At 30.7% G+C, this 22331-nt stretch overlaps 1 protein-coding gene across 1 annotated transcript in view; it reads left to right on the plus strand.

The window, feature by feature from the left end:
* The window catches only part of Ack-like (activated Cdc42 kinase-like), a 77569-nt gene extending 60316 nt beyond the window's left edge, over positions 1-17253 (plus strand). The window contains exons 20-24 of the mRNA XM_085941942.1: positions 11504-11742; positions 12189-12246; positions 12749-13733; positions 13867-13988; positions 14691-17253. Of these exons, the coding sequence (XP_085798068.1) occupies positions 11504-11742; positions 12189-12246; positions 12749-13733; positions 13867-13988; positions 14691-14900 (1614 nt within the window). The 3' untranslated portion in view covers positions 14901-17253. The remainder of the gene's footprint in view (positions 1-11503; positions 11743-12188; positions 12247-12748; positions 13734-13866; positions 13989-14690) is intronic.
* The last annotated feature ends 5078 nt before the right edge of the window (positions 17254-22331 follow it).

Here is a 22331-nt window from a genome sequence, read left to right on the forward strand (position 1 = left end):
ACTCACTAAGGGAATACCCTGACTTCAAGACAGATTTTTCAAGTGGTTTCCCACCAAGTCCGGCTCCTTAAATTTGTATGCAAACATATTGCCTTATTTTTATTAGGAATTGAAAACTATTACTGATTCCTCTGAAATGTAACCATGAGTGTATATAGCTTTTGAAATAGTTTAAATAAAACCCAAGAAGACTTACTAAGTAATGTGTATGGTTTAAACTAAACGTATTGTCATGCCATTTAATAAGAGGATTTTCATAATCACGCTGTCCTTTTAGAATTAGTTTTTCATATTAAAAAGTTACTATTCAAACCATTTATAATAATTAAGATAATATTATAATGTAAGTATTATAAATTGTCTTGGTCTCGGTTATGGAATGATTTTAATTTAAATATTTATCTTGTATTTGAATATAATAAACCAATTATTGGTGTAGTATTCTTCTCAAAAAAATCTGAACATTTTTAAATTAAGGAAAGGTATGTAGGTACTGCTACATAATGATATGGATCTGTGTTATTAAATGTTATTATAAGAGAAAACGTTCCCAACTAGATAATATTTTATTACCAGTAGATTCATTGTGTGTTAGGTCTTCGATTAACTCTATGGGATGATGGTGATAATAGTGCCATATGAGGGGATAAAGTCTATTTTAAAATATGAGATATCAAAATTCTGTTGTATTTTTAGTAAATGTACTATTTACTATCTAGATGTATTTGACCAGTAATCCTCGCCGCAATGCCACACTAGGCACATGTGGCGTTTTCGTAACACACGAACTGAAGATAAATGTCGCTAATTAAATTTCATATGCAGCATAATTTTAGTGATACAGTAAAACCTCGTTAATAAGAACACTGATAATTCGAAATTCGTTGTAATTCGAAATTTTCGCGAAAAAAAAGTCCCTTCGAACATTATTTTCATATAAAACTATACCTTTAATTCGAATTTCTATAGGAAGATTTGGTCTTTAGTTTTAATCTCATTGATACTCGCTTTTAAAGAAAAGGAAATAATTAAATTTTACATAAAATTTAAGGAGAATTGGTGTAATTTACATCTCTATAAATTTCGTAATTCGAAATGATTTCAGAGTCCTGGCATATAAAAATATTCGATAAATCGTAATAAAGTACACTATTTCATAAGCCAGTTATTGAAAATTTGGTAGGCACATCTATGATCGTAAACGCAATTAATGAAAATCAAAAATTTTTTTTTTTCAAAATTTCCTCCCCATACATTTCGTAATTTGAATTTTTTTTCGATTTTCGGTCCCATTGAATTCGTTTTAACGAGGTTTTACTGTATATTTTTGGTTAATAGCGGAATGTAATAATATAGAGACTTATGTAAGTTTGAAACCGGATTAATCTTAGATTTGACATAAAATCGTAGGATTTATTAATAATTGTAAGTCAAGTGGTAAAAGTGCCAAACTTCATTATTCATAGCAGTATGGTCAATATCATCCAATAAGGGGTCTAGAAACATAAACGGCAGTTTTATATTTTCGTAATGTCTTGGTAAGTAATTAAAAATATCATTCCTTTCTTATAGGTATAATTTATGAGAAAAGTATTAAATGTTCTTTGTAATAATATATATTATTTATTTTCATAATACATTTTTCAGAAATTATACCAGTAAGAAAGAAATTAGACATTTTTATTGATTTGCCAACATTGTTCAAAAATAGAAATTGTCATTTTTGTTTCTAGAGACCTCAAATTTAAATGGCTGATGACCGACATATTGTCAAATTTGACTTTATTTTTGCCATCAGTCGCACAAATATTGTAAAATATCAATACGTATGTCTTCTTTGGATCGTTTATGCTGAACATTCGAAGAATAAGGACAATGAAACATCCAATTTATAGCCCTGGCTACGGTTGTCATAACGGTGATATGGGGACTACGAACCCCCCCGCACTTTCAGGTAAATATAAATCTATCCCGTACCTGCTATCCCCCGTAACTCTGCATACAGCGCTATTAAATCGTAGCCAAGATATTATAATGGTTCTAGTATAATAACTGTTTAAATTGAATGTTTGGATTCGTCACAGGCAAATGGAAATTTGGTGAAATTTTAAACATTTGTAATTGGCATTAGTTCGTTGGATCTTAAAAAAAAACCACTCTAAAAAAACAACTTCATTCAATGTAGAACTTTTACCATTTGGAATTATTTGGTAAATTCTATGATTTATGCAGCAAACTTGGAATTAACCGAGATTCGAGTTTTTACAGTAACTATTTTGCTTTTCTGGTACTATCTACGTTCTATGTACCTTTCATTATAAAGGTGTAATTTTATAATTAAATATAAGAAGTAAAGTGAAAGGTTTGCAACCAAATATAATCAATTATTAAATTAATCAAATACATTACAACTTGTTTTAGAGACATTCCTCTCGACTGACTATATTTTATTCACTCATTCTAGTTTAATGGACTGAGCATTTCTTGAATCAATCCAATTAAGACTTTTTAGTATATTATTATCCAAAAAAAATATTGGAGTGCTGTCTTCACTATCATTATTCTAATTAAAATATACCTCAATTTTAATCGACATAATTTAATCACGATCATAACCGGCTTTGTCTGTTTAGACCCAGTGGTGTACAACCAGTACAGGATACATCCTTACATACAATATTTGATCACTAAAGTGGCAACCTTTTCCAGTAAAGATTATAGACATCTGACTACTATCGACAATAATCAAAGATTTTGTTTTCAAAAATAATTTAATTTACCACCCTCAAGATGTTCTTATAATATTGTATACAAATAGTTTTCATGTCCTGATAAATTAATAGTTATTAGTCAAGTGGCAGAGTATCTGCTTCTGAATCCATGGGTCGCGAGTTCGAATTCTGCATCTGGCAAATTTACATATTGTTTTTTTCAATGTGTATTGGAATCTAAAAAATAACATACACTAATTGCTAATAATTGTTTTTTGTTTGCAAAAAATTTGGTAAGAAAATTCTTAGAAAGGCAGCCAATAACCAGGCCATATTGTAGTCAGTAAAACAAAATGTATTAGTTTAAAATGTTGTTAAATATTATTTTTACACTAAGAAATAATAATTAACACTATGAAAGTTTTTGATTTATTATGCAAGTCTAAGAGCTTGTCCACATGGCGCGTTTTTGCGCGAGTACTAAAAATGCGTTGCGCACAGATGACAGATGACGCGATGAAGCAAAAATGCTTTACGCTCAGTATTCAACATGGAAACCGAGGAAACTGTGGCTTGCGTACCGTCGATGGTCATACAAGATGATCTAATGCAGCGGTCACCATTTTATTTTGAAAAGGGTCAACATGTAAATATTTTAGGCCATTCGGTCCAAAAATCTAAGATATTAATGTACCTACCGAGCCCCTACTTAAATAACAAGTAAAAAATACACTTTCACCAATTTATTGAATAAACTTAATAATAATAAGTGAATTTAATTGAAATACAGCTCTAGGTACTGAGAGTTACTATAACTATACAACCAACAACAATTCATTGTTAGAACATTTAAATTTTTCTAAATAAAGTTTTTCACTTACCTAGAATTTTTTTTTGTTCTTCCGAATCACCAGGCTTACAAAATATTTCTACGAGTTCTTCCCAGCTTTTCCGTTTTATATTTCTATTAGAATAATCAGAAGATTCCATGTCCCATATAGCCTTCCTTTTTCCATTCCATCAATAAATAATTCTGTATCGAAGTATTCACGCTCCATTTTGAAAAAAAATGTATATTTTAAAACGAGCCAACAAATCACTTCCGCGCACGTTGTTACTGGGCGCAATAATTGGCGGCATAGTACCTCGACTGGCGACTGATAGTCTGGCGTTTGCCCGGCGCATTCCGGTCAAGAGTCGTCACTCGCGAGCGCTTGTGGACAGCTGAATTGGGTCATATGTACCTGGAAAACGCGTGATTTGTCACTTGCGCGTAAAAACGCGCCATGTGGACAGGCTCTAAGTAACAAAGTAGATAAGTACAAATTATATTATGTCTTTGATGATATGATTTTTTGTTTCTTACATTTTCATAATAAAGATAGAGTAGACAGTTCTCCAATAAATAAATAAATGAGATATCTTAAGGACTATTGTAATGTTGCATAGATTTAAATAATATACCACAAAATAAGAGATAAAAAATGAACTCTATAGTCACAAGATTAAAAGTAGAATACGAAAAATGTGATACATTTGATGGAATCAGAGATGATATAGATTTTTTGGTGCTGTTCGGTTATCAGGAATACAGCGGAAAACACATTTTGAAAATAGCCGATAAACTGGATTATTTGTTAGGTTAAACTAACCAAACCTAACCTAACCCAACCTAACCTAACCCAACCTAACCTAACCTAACCTAAACTAACCCAAACTAACAAATAATCCAGTATATCGGGTATTTTCAATATGTGTTTTCCGCTCTATTCCTGATAACCGAACAGTACCGATTTTTTTTATCTCATGTATAATTAGTGTCATGTGGCGGCATACTACATATTGTTTTATCACGATCGATTTCCTTTATACTCTTCAAGACTAATACAACGTATACTCTATTATATACTGTATTTTGTAAGTTAGAATTGCGCACACGTTAGTAAAGGATTGTAATTTAAATTTTCATAATTGAATTATCTTTGATGTAAAATTTTTTTAATATATCGTCTCTGTTCTGGCAGAACACACTAACTGGAGAATACTAGTTTTGAGTAATTTGACTTTGAAGTTGTTAAAAAGTTTGAAATAATGGTCTATCATGTGAGTTTATTAAGTAATCGTAAAAAGGATGACTTTAAAATAAAGACTGTTTATTTATTAAGAAGTTTTCCAGACAGTAAAGTTTGAAATAAGGAACATTTTGGTACTAACTCGATATGTAATTTTTTCGAATTAGTGTCTTCTGCCATAACAGTGACGATATATTGAATGGGTATTGTGTTTAAAATTAGTCTTACTAGTGTTTTAAAATGTAAACGTTACTGATTGTTCTATACATAATACTTTTGAGTAGGTATGTTTAGATACTCCGTAAATGTTAACAAATAATCTATCTTAATCTGAATGTAGAATGGTTTATCAATTTATTATTTAGATTGTCTAATACATAATATTATGCAGTAGAAATAAATTAACTTTATTTTGATATTTTTTCAAGATTAACAACTCTTCATGATAACGAAGTTTTCATGATAATAAAAATACAACATGCCAAATAATGTTTTGTGGATTTATATATTTATATTTAAATGTCTATAATAAATACTGAAATCATTAATAATAAGAAATATTCATTTAGTAATAAAAATAAATTGCATTTACTCAGTATAGGTACATTTTACAGGTTCTCATTTTGTAGTTTTATGTTTGATATTCTCAGTGGCGAAGGGTGGAGGTAGGCTGTTAAGATCTGCCATAAATAGTGCACACTAAACTTTGTCAGTCATATGTTTCCATTGACATAAGACTACAATTTACAGACGGTGTTGGTTAGTTTTTAAAATTCAATTAAAACCTGCAAAACCTAGCCATAATAAATAATAGTCAAAAAATACTCATCTATCTATAAAATATCTAAAATTATGCAATTAAATCATACATAATAGATAGATTTTTTTATCTATTATAGTTTGGTTAGGCAAGGCTTGATGTGTAATAATTGTGTATTTAATCCAATGAAAATAGATAAGTATGAATGAAAAAGTGTGCACAATTTTGTCATATCGCCCAAAATATACCAAAACTATTATGCTTTGATTTAGGCAGGGTTTAATTGATTTTTAAAAACTAACCAACACCATCTGTAAATCGTAGTCTTAGTTCAATAAAAACAAATACGTATGACTAACAAAGTTTAATGTGCACTATTTACGGCGGATCTTAACAGCCTACCTCCATCCTTTGCTACTGGATACTCTTTCATAATAATATATGGTAGACTGACAGTAAATCTTGGTTGGTTTAGGTCTAGCAATACTTATTAATCAATTACGTATAATATTTTTCTATCAAATATTATTTTTATCATGGCAGGGTGTAAGTATGTGTAACAACAGACAGTGTAATGGTTGATAATTACTAATTGATAATGTTGCGTATATTAGCGAATGAACTGATAGTGAAAATTGAGCGATGTGGATATAGAGGGATTAGTTTATGAAATAATTTTAACACATTTTTGATGCCAATATACCCATCATATAATGTGCCCCTAGGATAAGATTCTTATTAGTCATTTCGATTGAATTATGGTATGCAATTTTTCTGTTGTAAAATAAATACCACTAACCGTTACGATATTAGTGAATCAAAAGACTATAACGTTAACTTATATCTTCAATAGACAATTTTTGCATTATTAGCACATGAGGATGCTACTTAATATTACATTATCACAAATTTACAAATATCCAATATGTATCTGCTATTAAATATTACACAAATACATAACATAATTGATGTATTTTATCACCATTTAAAGTTTCTATAATATACTTCCGAATTACAGTATAATTATTATTAATACTATCGACCGAAGGTACTTGATGGAGTTTGAATATAAATTCTAATGGATTTAAGTTTTGTACTACTCCATTTCAGTTGTTTTTTTGCAACCCGGGTTTCGCCTTCATCTTTAGGCACTAGTATTCGTGTGTATATTTACCTTTTGGTGAGTGCACATAGTACCTGATGATGCCGAATGGCGAAACCCGGGTTGCAAATAATGACTCATATGGAATAGTACAAAACTTAAATCCATTAGAATTTACAGTATAATTATTATTATAATGGTGAGAGTTAAACTTTGTTAATTCTTTGCTATCTATTATTAATTAACAAAGAAATTTGTTTTTCACCAATTTAGTTCTACCACATTAAATGATCATTGTACCGTATTGCAACAGCTGTAAGATTCTGACTCCAAACGTGGCAAAAGAAAGACTCGTAATCTGTAAAGAAAAGTAGTTAATTGCCACTTATAGTAGGTATAAGTCTGCAATTCCTTAAAATCTCCCAAAGAATATTTCGAAAAAGAATAATTGTTGTGATAAGACTTCTCGAAAAAATTGTTCTATTGTAGTAATTTATAATGATGTATTATGTTTACTATTAGAATGTATCCTTGATATTAATAATTATAGGTTATAACTGTAGACTGCAGTTCAATGCATTTATTTATCATTGTATTCTAATCAACATGATATTATCTACAAGTCGAATACTAGATCATAGAAACGGTGACAAGATTGAGGAGCACGATAATTGGGGTCTAATTCAAGATGGTGTCACATCCTGCCTCTTAAAAATTTTCACTGCGAATTCTGTCATTAATTTTGTCAAATATCTGAAACGTTGTCCTAATTAAAATGTCAATTAGACGGGAAAATTATCCTATGTACAATTACGGTTCGTAATCCCTGGTTAGGGTTTGAAAATGTTGGAATCCTGGGAATTCAGTATAAATACATTTTTAAATGATACCTATAAATGACATGTTTTTGTCAAGTAATGTCGTGTAATTTGAAGATATTAGTTGGTTTGAAAATATACAAAACTGCTGTCAAACGTCTGCCATCTTGAATTTCACTCCCGTCATTGTCAGCTATTTCTCAATATGTACTATTAGTACCATAGATATATTTTAGAATGAAATAAGTAGTTTTACATAATATTTTTTGCCAATACTATTCTTGAAACTTCCTAGTGAACGATAACTTAAAAATATCCATTTAGCTGTGCCAATATTGTTCTAGTCAGTCTGTTCATGTGAGCACTAGTGATACTCCAAACTAGAAATTACATGTTATTCAACCAATTCTAGACATAAATATTAAATTCTGTAGACTGACATATTTATGAGATGTAGCATATTGGGGTAATTTTATAATAATAGGCATTCCATAAAAGTCAATAAAAAAAATTCCATATTCTTTCCATAAAATATGTGCAAAAACTTTCTTTGTGATGTGATTTGTGACTTAAAATTTTATGTTTTATCTCTATGTATTTCTTTTGAATAAAAAAATAAATAATGTTAAGTACCATTTATAGTTTTTAACAGAATTATCTTCCTGTTCTATTTATCGTCGTTGCGCCTTCAAAATTGACTATGTGTATTTTTCAAAACTTTACAGGAGAGTCTAAAAACAATGCGAATTACAAGCCTGTATTTTTTAAGGGGGGACATGCTCGTCGAAGGTCAAAATTGAGTTTTTATTGTATTTTCAAACCATGATCCTGGACACTCCTTAAACGTTGTAGATGATCTATTTATATAATTTTGAAGCCTTATTATCCTTTATAGTTATTTTAAACATTTGATGACTGCATGAAGTATTTTTGTTACATAAAATAGTATTCTTTTAAACCTCTCGCTCTAATGTTTTAGAATATAGTCATATTTCGGTACATAACTGTGCAGTGGTGTTAAGATTTTTTACATTTATTAATTTTTAAACGCATTTATAAAACCATTAGCATAATTTATTACGACATAATTTTTGTAAAATATTCACGATAAAAAATTATATTGATAATCTCTGTGATCCCAAATTTGACAAGAATTAGGCATTTTATTATTCAAAAAATCGGCAAGATTAACACATTTGAAGATAATTCTAAAGATACTTATTATAAGCTATGTCTTTGACCATTCAAGTGTGATAAACATCTTATGAATAATGATTGCTTTATAATAATTATTGACCTAAGAATAAGGTAGTGTTTTTTTGAAATACGCCATTTCTTTTGTCATTCCCCAGTAGTTAAGCTACAACATACGGCCGTAGCCATAAATTGACAAACTATAATTGAAGTAGGGAGTAAAATGATATTAACGCGCGTGTTTGAACATGTACCGTTTAAAAAAAAATAAAAAAAAATTCGGTTAGGTACATGTTCAAACACGCGCGTTAACCTAATTTTACTCCCTACTTTAATTATAGTTTGTCATTTTATGGCTACGCCCGTATGTTGTAGCTTAACCACTAGGGAATGACAAAAGAAATGGCGTATTTCAAAAAAACACTACCTTATTCTTAGGTCAATAATTATTATAAAGCAATCATTATTCATAAGATTTTTATCACACTTGAATGGTCAAAGACATAGCTTATAATAAGTATCTTTAGAATTATCTTCAAATGTGTTAATCTTGGCGATTTTTTGAATAATAAAATGCCTAATTCTTGTCAAATTTGGGATCACAGAGATTATCAATATAATTTTTTATCGTGAATATTTTACAAAAATTATCTCATAATAAATTATGCTAATGGTTTTATAAATGCGTTTAAAAATTAATAAATGTAAAAAATCTTAACACCACTGCACAGTTATGTACCGAAATATGACTATATTCTAAAACATTAAAGCGAGAGGTTTAAAAGAATACTATTTTATGTAACAAAAATACTTCATGCAGTCATCAAATGTTTAAAATAACTATAAAGGATAATAAGGCTTCAAAATTATATAAATAGATCATCTACAACGTTTAAGGAGTGTCCAGGATCATGGTTTGAAAATACAATAAAAACTCAATTTTGACCTTCGACGAGCATGTCCCCCCTTAAACCAATTCTAGAATACATTTTATCAAAATCATTGTATTTTTTCCTTGGTATAGAAGAAATTACTTATTATAACATTTTTGGTGCAAAAAACCTGTTTTGTGAAATTTATGCACATGGCCGATTTTGAAGGCGCAACGACGTTAGGTATATTGTTTTGTATGAGAAATGGTTTTTTGCCATTAGCTCAATCCATTGTGTCTTTGTTCTGGATCCAAAGACACATTGAAAAACATGAGAATTTGTGTCAGCCGTGAGCTACAAACATGTTCTTCCACCACCAACTACTCCACTGCTTTTGATTGGCTCGTAGTTTGAATATTAGGTTTTTTTTTCATATTTTTCATTTAATACTACTTTTTGGAAACATTTCAGTAATTAAAAAATGCAACTAAAAATAACACTAATTGGCATGATTGCTCAGTTTTCGGTTACTATCAGCTTTTTTTAAAAATATATTTAATGAAAAGTGATTAATTTTTACTTTTCACCCAATTTCAATCTGACTGAAAAAAACATTTCCATTTGTCAGATATCCTTTTAGATGAAAATGTTTCTTACTCTTGATTTTATTTTACTATTCCTCCTTAGATTAATATTGAAATATGAATGTATTTTTCAAAGATTAAAATATCACAGTAATCCAACATTAATTGCATAGAGTTCTCCATAAAATGTCAAAAGTATGTAAACCCTACAAGGCTTGGATTGGAGGTCATATTTAAACTCAATGTAACTTTTACAATAATGGTGTTCCACTAGTTTATAAAATAAGACTTACTTTTATAATGAAAATTCTGTTGACAGTGTTGATATTTGTAATATATGGCATAAAGTCCACTAAAGCGGACTTGCGGGGCGCGCTCGCTCATATTCTATGTGAATCATCGAAAATACAACGTAATCAAATACGCTAGCGCACACTGGATTTGACGACGCATTGTGCCCGCCTGCCCCATGATTCATTGTTTTTTGGCTTCTCAGCGATACGAATTAACGAAAATACAACATAGTCCATTCATTGAACACGGCAAGCAAAACCACGCTCCTGGAAGCGTCGTCGATAGACGGGCGAGAAGCCATTATTTAATAACAGTGAACTCTTTGTTTAGTTATTGCGTGTCCGATATTTCGCTGGTATAATGATCTCATCGTGAATATTAATTACAAGCCCCGAGAAATTTAATAATATTTTTATTGCTTTGTTATGAGAGACGCTGATAATAATAAGTATTTTGTGCTCCTTGAGCCCCTTATTACATAGGTGAAGGGTAATGCGTGGGTGGGAGGGGGCCTACTTCGTAGAGAGCGCACCGAGCGCCGCGTTGGTGGGCTTTATGCCTATGACTCATTATGTTTTTAATTGAAAGATTAAGGACCCAGGTGTCTCATGCCACATTGATTCTTCCAACATATTGGTAAATCGCGTTTATTAATTGTATCTAAAAATTTTGTCAATAATTTGTTTCTGATCCCAGCATATTAATTTTTACATTAAAAAATATGAATTTAACAAAAAGAAATCCACTAAGAAGTAAGGATTACTATGTATTTTAAAATGAAACTTGTGACAATGTGACTAATTCTCTGTGTAATTAATGTTTGTCTTTTGGTTATTAATAAAACAATTTTTGGATAAAGAAAGTTTAGTTTTATTGAAATATTTTCTTTACTTTTTAAGATTGTTAGTATCGATCGCGCTACCACACGTATTTATATATTATTTAATGTGTTGTTATTATTTCTATCTTTGTGTTACATCTTAAAATTTTCATTTATTTATTTTGTTTATTTACTTTCTTTTTTTTCTTTTTTTCCTTCCAAAATAAATATTTTCCCTCTCCCGTCCGATATTTCCTTTTTGCCATTCTTATGCAGTCGAGCCTATCTGAGGAAAGCAAGATGGCATACGAGAGTCTTGTGGAACAGCCGTACAACAGTCGCGGCTTAAACCTCAGCCATATGCGGCAGTCATCTGCAGACTCGCCTGGAAATGTGTCAGAATCCAAGCAGCCGTCTTCTTTGTCTGAAACTCGCATGGTTTTAAAGTTACCGATGCACCGTGGAGCTAATAGAGTACTGCACCATCATGATGACTATGCCAACGCTGAAATGAGGTAAAATACCTTTTATTTGTTCATTTAAATACTTACATTATGGAAGTAGAGTACGCTTCATAACTTTGCACTTTTTACTACACTGATATGCGCCTCTTTGCCTGATTTGAGACTTCATCAATAATAGATTTATTTATGTTGACTGGTGTTTTGGGTTATGAATCCATCTTTAAAACAACACTAATATACCTGAAGATGGATATTCTGAAACAGCTGTCAACATAAATAACCCAATTTGTTGTAGAATTAACAATAAACTTTCTTTTAAAACTGTTATAATAGAGTTCTACCATGTAAACACAAATTCAATGAAATGAATAAATTCTTTAATTTAAGATGAAATTATCTTGTAATTAAAATTAAATTATGGTTACTAGTTGTAAAATTAAAACCCACTTGCTTTATTATATTGTTATGACTCATTTAGCCTATTTTTATTGTTTCAGTATTCTCAATACAAAATTAGAATCTCACAATCTGAAGGACGATGCAGATGATGAAATGGTATTTTTCTTATTTATATTTTATTTTATTATCATGTTTTTTGATTTTTGTCATAATGTTATGTTTGAAAAAGTGGATGATAGTAGATACTATAGATATATCATCATAAGTTGTCAGGAATTCGAATGTAGAAGTAAGCTCATCACAGTATAAAAGTATTGAATGATATATCAAATGTTAGCATGTGGCGCCCTCACTTAGCGGAGAACTTATACTAGTGGATCTAATGTCTAACCCATTTTATTTTGGCCCATATTCCAGTCCATATTCATTCAACGTAGAATATAGTTATTGACAGGAGGGACTTATCTCAAACAATCATAACGAAAAGGTGTCCAGGAAACCATAATCATAGAAAATTTACTAGATGAATGGTGTAGTTGGGTATCATGTAAAAAAAGATTTATATTAACTAGCCTAGATGCAAACCGAAATATTTGTAGTAATAAAACCGAACACATAAGTGTATGTATGATTTTTTCATATATTTTTTTATTTACAGAATCACAACATTGTGAATGCCATCCCACTGCCACCAAGGGATAAAAATAAACCTCAAAATTCAATGAAGAGACATACCCGGGAGCATCCGCTTGTTATTCCTTCAGATGATTTCCTTCACAGAACAGTAAACAACAACGAATATCGAAATTTCGACTCGTCCATAGAAAATAATAGTAACTTGCGTTGCGTAAACAACGTCATGAACTCAAATGATAATATAACGCATAGAAGTGATGTGATTCACAACGCCCAGTATTCAATGCATCAGCCTCATTCGTTTCATCAAGGTTCTAAAATCGGGCAGTACCAAAACATAATTAACTGCGAAGAAGATTCCTTTGATACACCGTCGTTGAAATTCGAAGCTCAGCTTGAGAATAACTTTGATTCTACCGATTGCTGTGATGGTGTTGCGTGTGACTTTGATTGTGAAACAAAATCCTCAAATTCAGTTCTGAATGTCAAATCAAATAGTCAAGAAAACATGTTATTAGTTGACCAAAATGCCAATGATAAAAGTGGATTATATGCTGCTCAAGATAATACAGCTAGTGAAAAGGAAGGGACAGTAGCAAATCTATCCAAAGTTTCACATTTGCTCGTTGATTATATTGATGGTTCTACAGCTGTGTCAAATCTATTTGAACAGAAAGTTGAAGAGACTAAGTCTTCAAATCCTTTTAGTCACGGTGCTGTACACAAACGAATTATTCTACCTCTGCCAAAACAAGTTCCAAATGAACTGGCGTGTAATGCCCTCTTCAATAAGGTGAAGGCGGATTTACAAGATTCTCCTAGTAGCAATAACTTTCCAGCACGTACCCATGAAGATGTCCATTCGAAGATCAGTGATAATAAAACGACGGAAAGTATCGATGATTCTTCGATGGTTGGCAGCGCAAAATCTTTGACGGACTGGACTGGTCAGAGAAGGACTGTTAGTGAAAATCTTGATGATGTTGAACCGACAATGTGTATGAAAGGTGTGTATTATAAAAATACATTGGGCTTAGCTTTATGTTTATCCAGGTTAAGATTATCGTATGGCATTGTGTGTTTTTCGTTTATATGACTCAATTTATTATGTATATTTACAATTCTCTGTTAATTTTCAAGGGTCACCCGATCGTGTCTCTGTGGAAGATTTATTGGAGTTTTCTCAACAAAAATCAAATGGTCGTCAAAGAGGTACTGAATCGGACGAAGTGAGGATCATGTGCAAGGTTTTAAACCAGCAAGTGAGTAAAAAAAACTCTTCTTTGAATATGTTTATTTCCAAGGCGAGCCCAAGTGAACATAGCCACCCTGCAGTGCATTAGCAGCGGTAACCTCACGTAGTCTTTGTTCATGTATTTCAGCGGAAAGCGTAATGAAACATATTTTTTATAATTTATAATTTCCATACCGAATTGCAATTTCAAATATTTTTTTTTATTGTGTATAAACTTCTGATAGCGATGTTTCGTACAATTACCAAATTTCACAGAATGTTTGTGCTTCATTGTCATAAGCGTAAAAATTAAATTACCATTTCCCATCTGTAGAGTGGAGGATCTACCAACCCATTAGGTCCTTACTCTGAGTCAAACACGTTGAAAAATAACATTTGTATTTTTTGTCAGGCATGGAATCTATTCTGCGACCCACTATTTCAGAACTATGAACTATGCCTGGGTGCGTTGAGGCATTCCATATTATTATATCAGAAAAGTCACTTTGGATTTTAGCTTGATACCTACATAATTTTCTCTTCTCTATAAGACTTTTGTCTTATTGGGAAAGTTTTTACAATAATTTTTGGTATTTTTTGGCTGGTAATAAACACAAATCCATTTCAAGACACATTTTATGTTGAAAAATAACATTCCTATCCAAAAAAAATATTTTTCTGAAGTCTATATGGTCTGCCTGAGAGCTAATTAATTTATTATTAATTTCAGGTGTCAAAAGAGACTTGTTTAAAAATTTTGGATTTCGCATCGTGGGATGTCCACCGTGCAATTAAACTGGCCAAGTTGCAGTGCATTGGAAACGAAGGGCCGACTTTATATGAGTGTTCAGCCGCATTGGACGATTGCTGTGGAGATGGCGCCAAAGCCGCCGCACTACTTGCTGCTCATTGTGATATCTCCGACATCGCCCTTGTTTGATACGTTGTTCAGTTATCATTATTATTTTTATCCATATACCATGCTTTTTGTTAATTTGTCATAGATATGCAAAAACTAATTAAGCACGCATGAATATATTTAGAAAACAAAAATTGAAAATAAACATACACTTTTGAAATATGGCATTACAGGAGAATTCTATAGATAGACATAGTCTATAATATAAAGAAATAACAAAATAAAATACAGGGATTTTTCAACACAATTTTCACAAAGTTCAGAAACTAGAATCATTTGAAGAAATCTCCTTGGGTGATTCAAAAACCCTTTTCAAGACAACCCTTGATCCGATGAAGGTAGGTATCTAAAAAAATGTATATTTAGTTTTACACCAATCCATGCAAAAAGCAACACCAATTTCTTTCAATCAGTTGTTAATAGATATCTAAAATATGCATTGATATTCTGCAATTAAAAACGAATGTGTTTAAATTGTTTTTATTGACAAACAGGATCATTCAACTAACCTGTAATTAGTCGATTTAAGTATTGCACAGTTTTGATTTATTATTTTTTTCTAATATATTGTACAATATACTAGCTGAGCCAGCTGGCTCTCGCCAGTCTTCGTTACAGTCTAAGAGTATTATGCTCAAATTTCATTGGCAGATTGGGTCTGGCCCGATCGTCAGCCACGATTGCCAAAATCCATTATCTATGGTTTTCCGGGATCGTGAGCGATCGTGAGCAAATTGGAACAATTTCTATTTCCGTCTGTCACAATCCATTCATTAGCAAGCGAAGATTGCCGAGAACGTACGAAAATATTCGAACACGCACCCGCTATGTTTGACAGTGGAGTTTTGGCGTAAAATTGCGTTAAAAAACTGTTCAGTGTAGCCACCAATCTAACGAAGAAATAGTTTTCAGTCAACCTATATTTTTAATAATAGCAACTATGTTTATTTAAAACCAATCAAAAGTTATCAAATTTTGAAATATTAGTCTGTGGGTCGTCGTGAGAATACGCGGGAAAAAAATATATTAGCCATACAAAGAAAGAAAAAAAAATTGAACGAATATCAGTCTATGATCGTGAAAATGCGGAAAAATGCGCCCGGTGAATAAAATGACAAATTTTAATGGGATTTCGTATAAATGTTCTTGTTTATTCGATTTTAATGTGTTCAGTTTTATTACAGGATACATTTTTAAGTGAGTAAAGTTAACAAAGTGTCAGTGAAATTTTGAGAAGTCAAGAATGATGAAAGTGTAGATAGATTATTATTATTATGACATCTACATCCTACCTAATATCATTTCCTTTTGATTTAAAGAACAGTGTTTCTAAATGACGATTTGCCATACTCGTTTATAGAGACATTAAAAATATAATGATTATTAAGTAATTAACGTAAATAATGATTACAATAATTGGTTGATATGGATTTTTTAGGTATAATTTTTGAGACGACCTTATGAATAAATTTGCGAATGAAATCTCTCGAGAACATTAATAAATAAAATAAAATATGTGTAACTGTCGATCCGATTAAGAATAGTTTGTCAAAAACGCATTTTTATTTTAAAATCGTTCATATGGATAATATTAAACCAGTGTTGCAAGTAAGTGAATTTCCCAATCGAGTGCGCGGTCAATGAAGTCACGTAACGTGTTGGAAAGCTATAGGGAAACATCAAATACATTGCAAGATTTCAAAATAAGGAAAAACCGTGTCTCTCATACGGTACTGAAAAATTCAAATGAACCGGTAATGCATGTCTTTTTGAACCCATCGGACATGACAAATAAGGCACACAATCGCTCTCCAAAACGGAAAAAGTCGTATGATAATAATATATAGGAGATGATTAAATAAAAGTAAATATTTTCAAATAAATTAAAATGAACTGGTTAGTTTCTGTGGTCTGTGGATTGGATAGTTTTTGCATATTTATGTTTAATCTCGTAAAAATGATATTATTATGACTATATTCACCTCAGAACATTTAGTCAGACTGTATGGACATCACCAGGCGCTTAAGATATTGAGATTACCGTATTTTTAGCGCACGGTGGTATTTTATTAATTTAAGGTTGTGCCAAAAAATTGAAGATAGTGACATTTTCTTGTTGTGATATTGGTACAAGGAACATTATCTTTTTTTTCAAAACAAAGAATCTTGATTTAGTTCAAAATCTTTTTCGTGTATATGAAGAATCATGTACGTAATACACATGGCTAAGCATTTTTTGTATGCTGAACTGATTTTTTTTTTAAATGTGTTGTTTCAAAAATTGCTAAGATTTTTATATTTTACTTATTGGCATGGATATTGCACAATGTGGGGCAGTATTTTTTTGTATTTTGCACTTCCTAAAATAGGTTATAAAAATAATAATTCATCTGTAGTTGAAATTCGATATTGACAGCTAATACTGATGAGTGGTGTGAATTAATGAAGACATTGTTTGGCTCAAAATAGAGGAAGATAACAATATTTAAATTGTTGAACTAACCATATTTTTATAGTGTCATGTTTTCTGAGTGCTTTGAATAATATACTAATACCAATTAGAAAATTAAATTATAATGTAAATTCATGGATTTTTCTCAGTACCATTTACATTGAACTAATAATAGTTAATGTTCCTAATATATACTTTATATAAATCATATGTCATGCATAATAGAATTTATTTCCATTAAAAAGCATTTTTACTTAGTGAAATAATAATAATTGTTCCTTAAAATCAGTAATTAATAAATGACTAAATTAATACTGTTTTTCACAATGAAGTAAGAATGTATACTGAATTAAGATTTTATATTGTGTAGACGCAAGTATAATGTTTTTGCATTTTACTCAAATAACTGATTAAGTTTTATTATTGTGTTCAGGGGATAGTGGCCAAAATAGGTAAAATCGTAGGGTAATCAAGCCTGTCCAATGCGTAAAAATTGTAAGTAAGATATTTGACTCGTGCATATAAAATACTTTTATACTATAAAATAATATACAGTGAAACCTCGATTTTATGTGTTTCTATATTTTTGTTTTATTTTAGTACATTATTTTAGTAAATTTTATTCGCGCTTTTACATTTTTATTTCCCACAATTTATGTATATCTGAATTATTCAATTAAAATTACGTATGTATTAAAATTAATAGTACAATTTATTTGAAGACATTCAATTCATTGTATGACATTGAAATGAATTATTCCAGACGCGCATTCTGTAGACCAATACTACGACATACTCAATGAGATTATTTATTTTTGTTTTGCGTTGTTTTTTTTTCTCCCATTGAAATAATGTCTCAGCAAAGAAAAACAGTTCAAAATTCTCGAAATTGAGTGAAAGAATGCCATGACAATAATATTATGTTCCAAACCAATTTGTATGATATTTAATAAAAATTAAATATATTTTTTTAATTTTTCAATAGTTTGTCAGTCTCTTCAAAAACATAGAGTCAGGGAATCACTGTATTCTAGTATTTCCATATTCATTCCCTAACCCAGAATTCTTCATTTTGAACCTATTTAGAATCCGTTAAATCAATCCATTGCATAATACATAAACATTTTTAATAACAAAATAGGTTGATTTAAATTCTCTAACTCAACGCTTCCCAAAGTGGAAAAAGGTTTTTATGAATATAAAAATATTTATAAAAATTTACACCTCAAATAAAAGCATTTAAAAATAAATAAAAACCAAAAAAGCGAGAAAAAGGCAGATAATTATATTATATAGATAAGTTGACTCATATTCCATGTGCATTGCGGTGCACATGGGTTTAATTTTGTTTTACATACCAATATGGATCACTGATTGTATTGTCATTATGTTATTACCAATCATGTAATAAGGTGGGATAATATTCCTTATTGTATAAATAAATTAAAATGTCTATATATATAGATAGCGCCTGTGTATGTGCATGGATTTACTTGCACCAACAGTATGTATTTTAAACTATTGCGATAATAACTGCTTACACGTAAAACTGTTCCGCCAATCTCATTCTTAAAGAGTTAGCGATACACGATGTTGTCATTGTATGGTACTATTTGACAGGTCGTGAAAATCAGTTAACCTCAAAATGAGCCTGCGTGGTAGTTCGTTTTTTTACCGGCAGGTTCTCCACTATTGTTCTACTGCGTAGACACAGATATCGCACAGTCCAATTGTCGTGTGAAAATTTAGAAGCTTCTGAACTTTTTTGATCCATCAATGCAACTTGAAATTTGCACGATAATATGTGTATATACGTGCATTATTTTTGTTATCGCCGCGATAATACGTACTGACAGCAGTAAATCCATGCACATGTAAATGGGGTATTAGGTCACTATGTTGCAGAATATATCTTCTGAGAAAAAGAACGTTGAAGTTTAAATGCTTTAGTTTTTAAAATAAGTGTTTTTTTTTTATACATGTCGGCTTGCATACTTTGGTAACTTACATACTTTAAAAATTAATAATTTTCTCAAAATCTCAACATGATGAAGCTTAAATAATTGCGCATCATTAGACAAATAATTATTCCTCTGCCTCCAAATTGTCAATATGGACAATCTGAGTTTATTTCATCATAATGCTGAAAACCTATTTTGGATACGGGTACAACTACATCATTCAGGAGTTCGGGAAATTCACAGTTTCTTCCAATTTAACATTGGAATTCTAAATACTGTTGACAATAATATGTGATTGATAGATACTCAGCAATAATTGGTTGCGTTTGGATAAATTAATGTCAAAAAATAAAGTACTAAACGAGTCCAGAGTTGCTTGAAATACTATAAAATATATATTACCTACTTATTAAGTTGATTGCATTTAAAAAAAAAATAGTTTTGAGTTCCTTTATAATGTTGAGTTTGCTAAGCCAAAAAGGTGTTCGTAACATTTTGCAACTTGACAGGACAAGAATGTGAAATGAGAAATTTATTGGTTCCCTCATGTATTTTTCCGCCGAAGTTAGTTGTAACTTATTCATAGGTTAACTGTTGCTGACATGCTTTTAGGATGTTGATAATCTAACTCCATAATATTATTATAAGTGATTTTTACTACAATCTCCTTAAGCCGTTTTGGTTTAGGAATGTCGATGTATAGACTGTTTTAATTACTTCTTATAACTTTGTTAATTTTTACTCTTAAAATGTCTTTCATATATAGTCGTTAAACTGTTAAAATGTCCAATGTAACAGTTTTGTTAAAATAATTGTTTTTTTTATATAAAACTGTTATTGTTCTACATACCATAAAAATTAAAATATATTTAATTATATAAACCACCAATTTAACTTTAATACGTAAACCTTATATTATGACGAACTCCCCACTACTTGTTATTTAGATAAATAATCAATACAAGTCATAAGCATACAAAAACCATTGAGTCTTATTTCATTTTTGTGCGTATAAAACAGTGTTTTGTCTCACCTGTAAAATTTCAATTTTATCACATCTGAGGTTTCACCAGTTCAGTGCCGATACACTGTTTTAATTATGTAAAAAAATACACCGTCAAATATGTTTGTATCATATTTATACATACCCATTTAGCATAATTCTGCGCCGCCTACATGAATCACAAAATGGTGCATTCGACCCCCACTCGATCCTTCCACCATAGTAAATGTGGAGCCGGTCAGCATGGTATGCCTGTGTGGGGTGTAGAAGAGGCATATTATACATACATAAAAAACGTAAACCACAGACAGCGTTAATGGGCAGGAAGGCTATGTTGATTGCTTTTTTTTTTAAATAGTTTTAGTGCCTTCATAATGTAAATGCTGTTTTTATTCATAGCTATTACTCGAAATTTTTACTTATAACTTTTTAATAATAAGAAACCTAACTAATGTTTATTTTATACACTTAACAAGGAATTTAAGACTAAGTAAATATTTATACTTTGGAATTCAGTTCTGTTTTAAGAATCTTTGAAAACCTCAAAAACCTGGAATATTTAAAAACTGTACGAAAATAATTTCCAAAATACATAAAATTAAGTTGCATGCCATTTTGTTTAAACATTCAATGAACATTGGGTGGTAAACACACTGGCCTAAACACCTAGTGTTTATAAAAATTATTACTATAGACCGAGGGTACTTGATGGAATTTGAATTTAAATTCTAATTGATTTAAGTTTTGCACTATTTTATTTGAGTTGTGAGTGTTCATATTTTATTTCAACATTAGACATTCATAGATATTCTTTGTGTTTGCATTTCTTTCGAATCCGCTAGTCACAGAGGTTTTAGCATGGATGTTCGAAGTTGCTTATTGTTGTTCAAGAGCTCACACAAAAGAATGACATGGGGTGGGTCCATGTCGAAAAAAATATCCATAGGATAATTTTATTTTTATTATGATGTGTTTTTGTGTGTGAGTGTAATAACGACCGAATTTTATAAAGTCCATAACTAGCTGGTGCCACTTAGTTTCACTTTTACGTCGTCTACTACTTACCGTGCCTCATCTTTCCCTGCTGCATTCCTCGTGCCGACATGCTGCAATTTCATTTTATCAATGAAACATGTATTGCAAATATAGCCACTGGTGGGGATGTGCAATTACGAGTCTTTGTGACTTATCGCACCCACATGTGCATATGCATGCGCAGTCTTAATTTTTCAGACAGTTGGTGTATATATTATGTATTAATGTCCGTGTATCGTCGAAGGACATGGTACAGATAGGTCCTATTTGACAATAAATATTCAAAGTTCTTATGAACAACCTTACACGTCAAAACCAAGCTTATAACTATGACAAAATAAACTACAGATTCGTGGATTCCATAAATTATTAGGCTTCATCATGTTATTTTACTCTTTAAGAGAAGTACTTCCTCGAAGATTTCTTGATCATTCATTCATTCTTTTAGGTGTTTCCTATGTTATGCCAGCTTCCTGTAGTTCCATTGAATGCATTTATTATGGATGTTCAAACAACCTTACACGTCAAAACCAAGCTTATAACTATGACAAAATAAACTACAGATTCGTGGATTCCATAAATTATTAGGCTTCATCATGTTATTTTACTCTTTAAGAGAAGTACTTCCTCGAAGATTTCTTGATCATTCATTCATTCTTTTAGGTTTTTCCTATGTTATGCCAGCTTCCTGTAGTTCCATTGAATGCATTTATTATGGATGTTCAGGATTTCATTTATGTCATTAAATGGTAAAATTTCCGTAGTGAGTGACTTTTTTCATACTACAAATTCTAAAAAATATATGTATATTTTTCATCGATAAATCAATAAATTTGAAACAATTAAATTAACAATTATTAACAGTAAATAAGTGACAAGCTTTGTAGACTATTTTTTTTTGTTTTCTAAAATACTTTCTGATGTGTCGTATTTAATGACAGCCCATCGTCTAAATGTAACGAAATCATAAACCGTAATTGAACATAAATATTTAATAAAAC

This window comes from Rhyacophila brunnea, unplaced genomic scaffold (genome assembly GCF_057557595.1).
Source record: "Rhyacophila brunnea isolate RB1 unplaced genomic scaffold, BYU_Rbru_1.0 scaffold_1, whole genome shotgun sequence".
NCBI classification, from domain to species: Eukaryota; Metazoa; Arthropoda; class Insecta; order Trichoptera; family Rhyacophilidae; genus Rhyacophila; species Rhyacophila brunnea.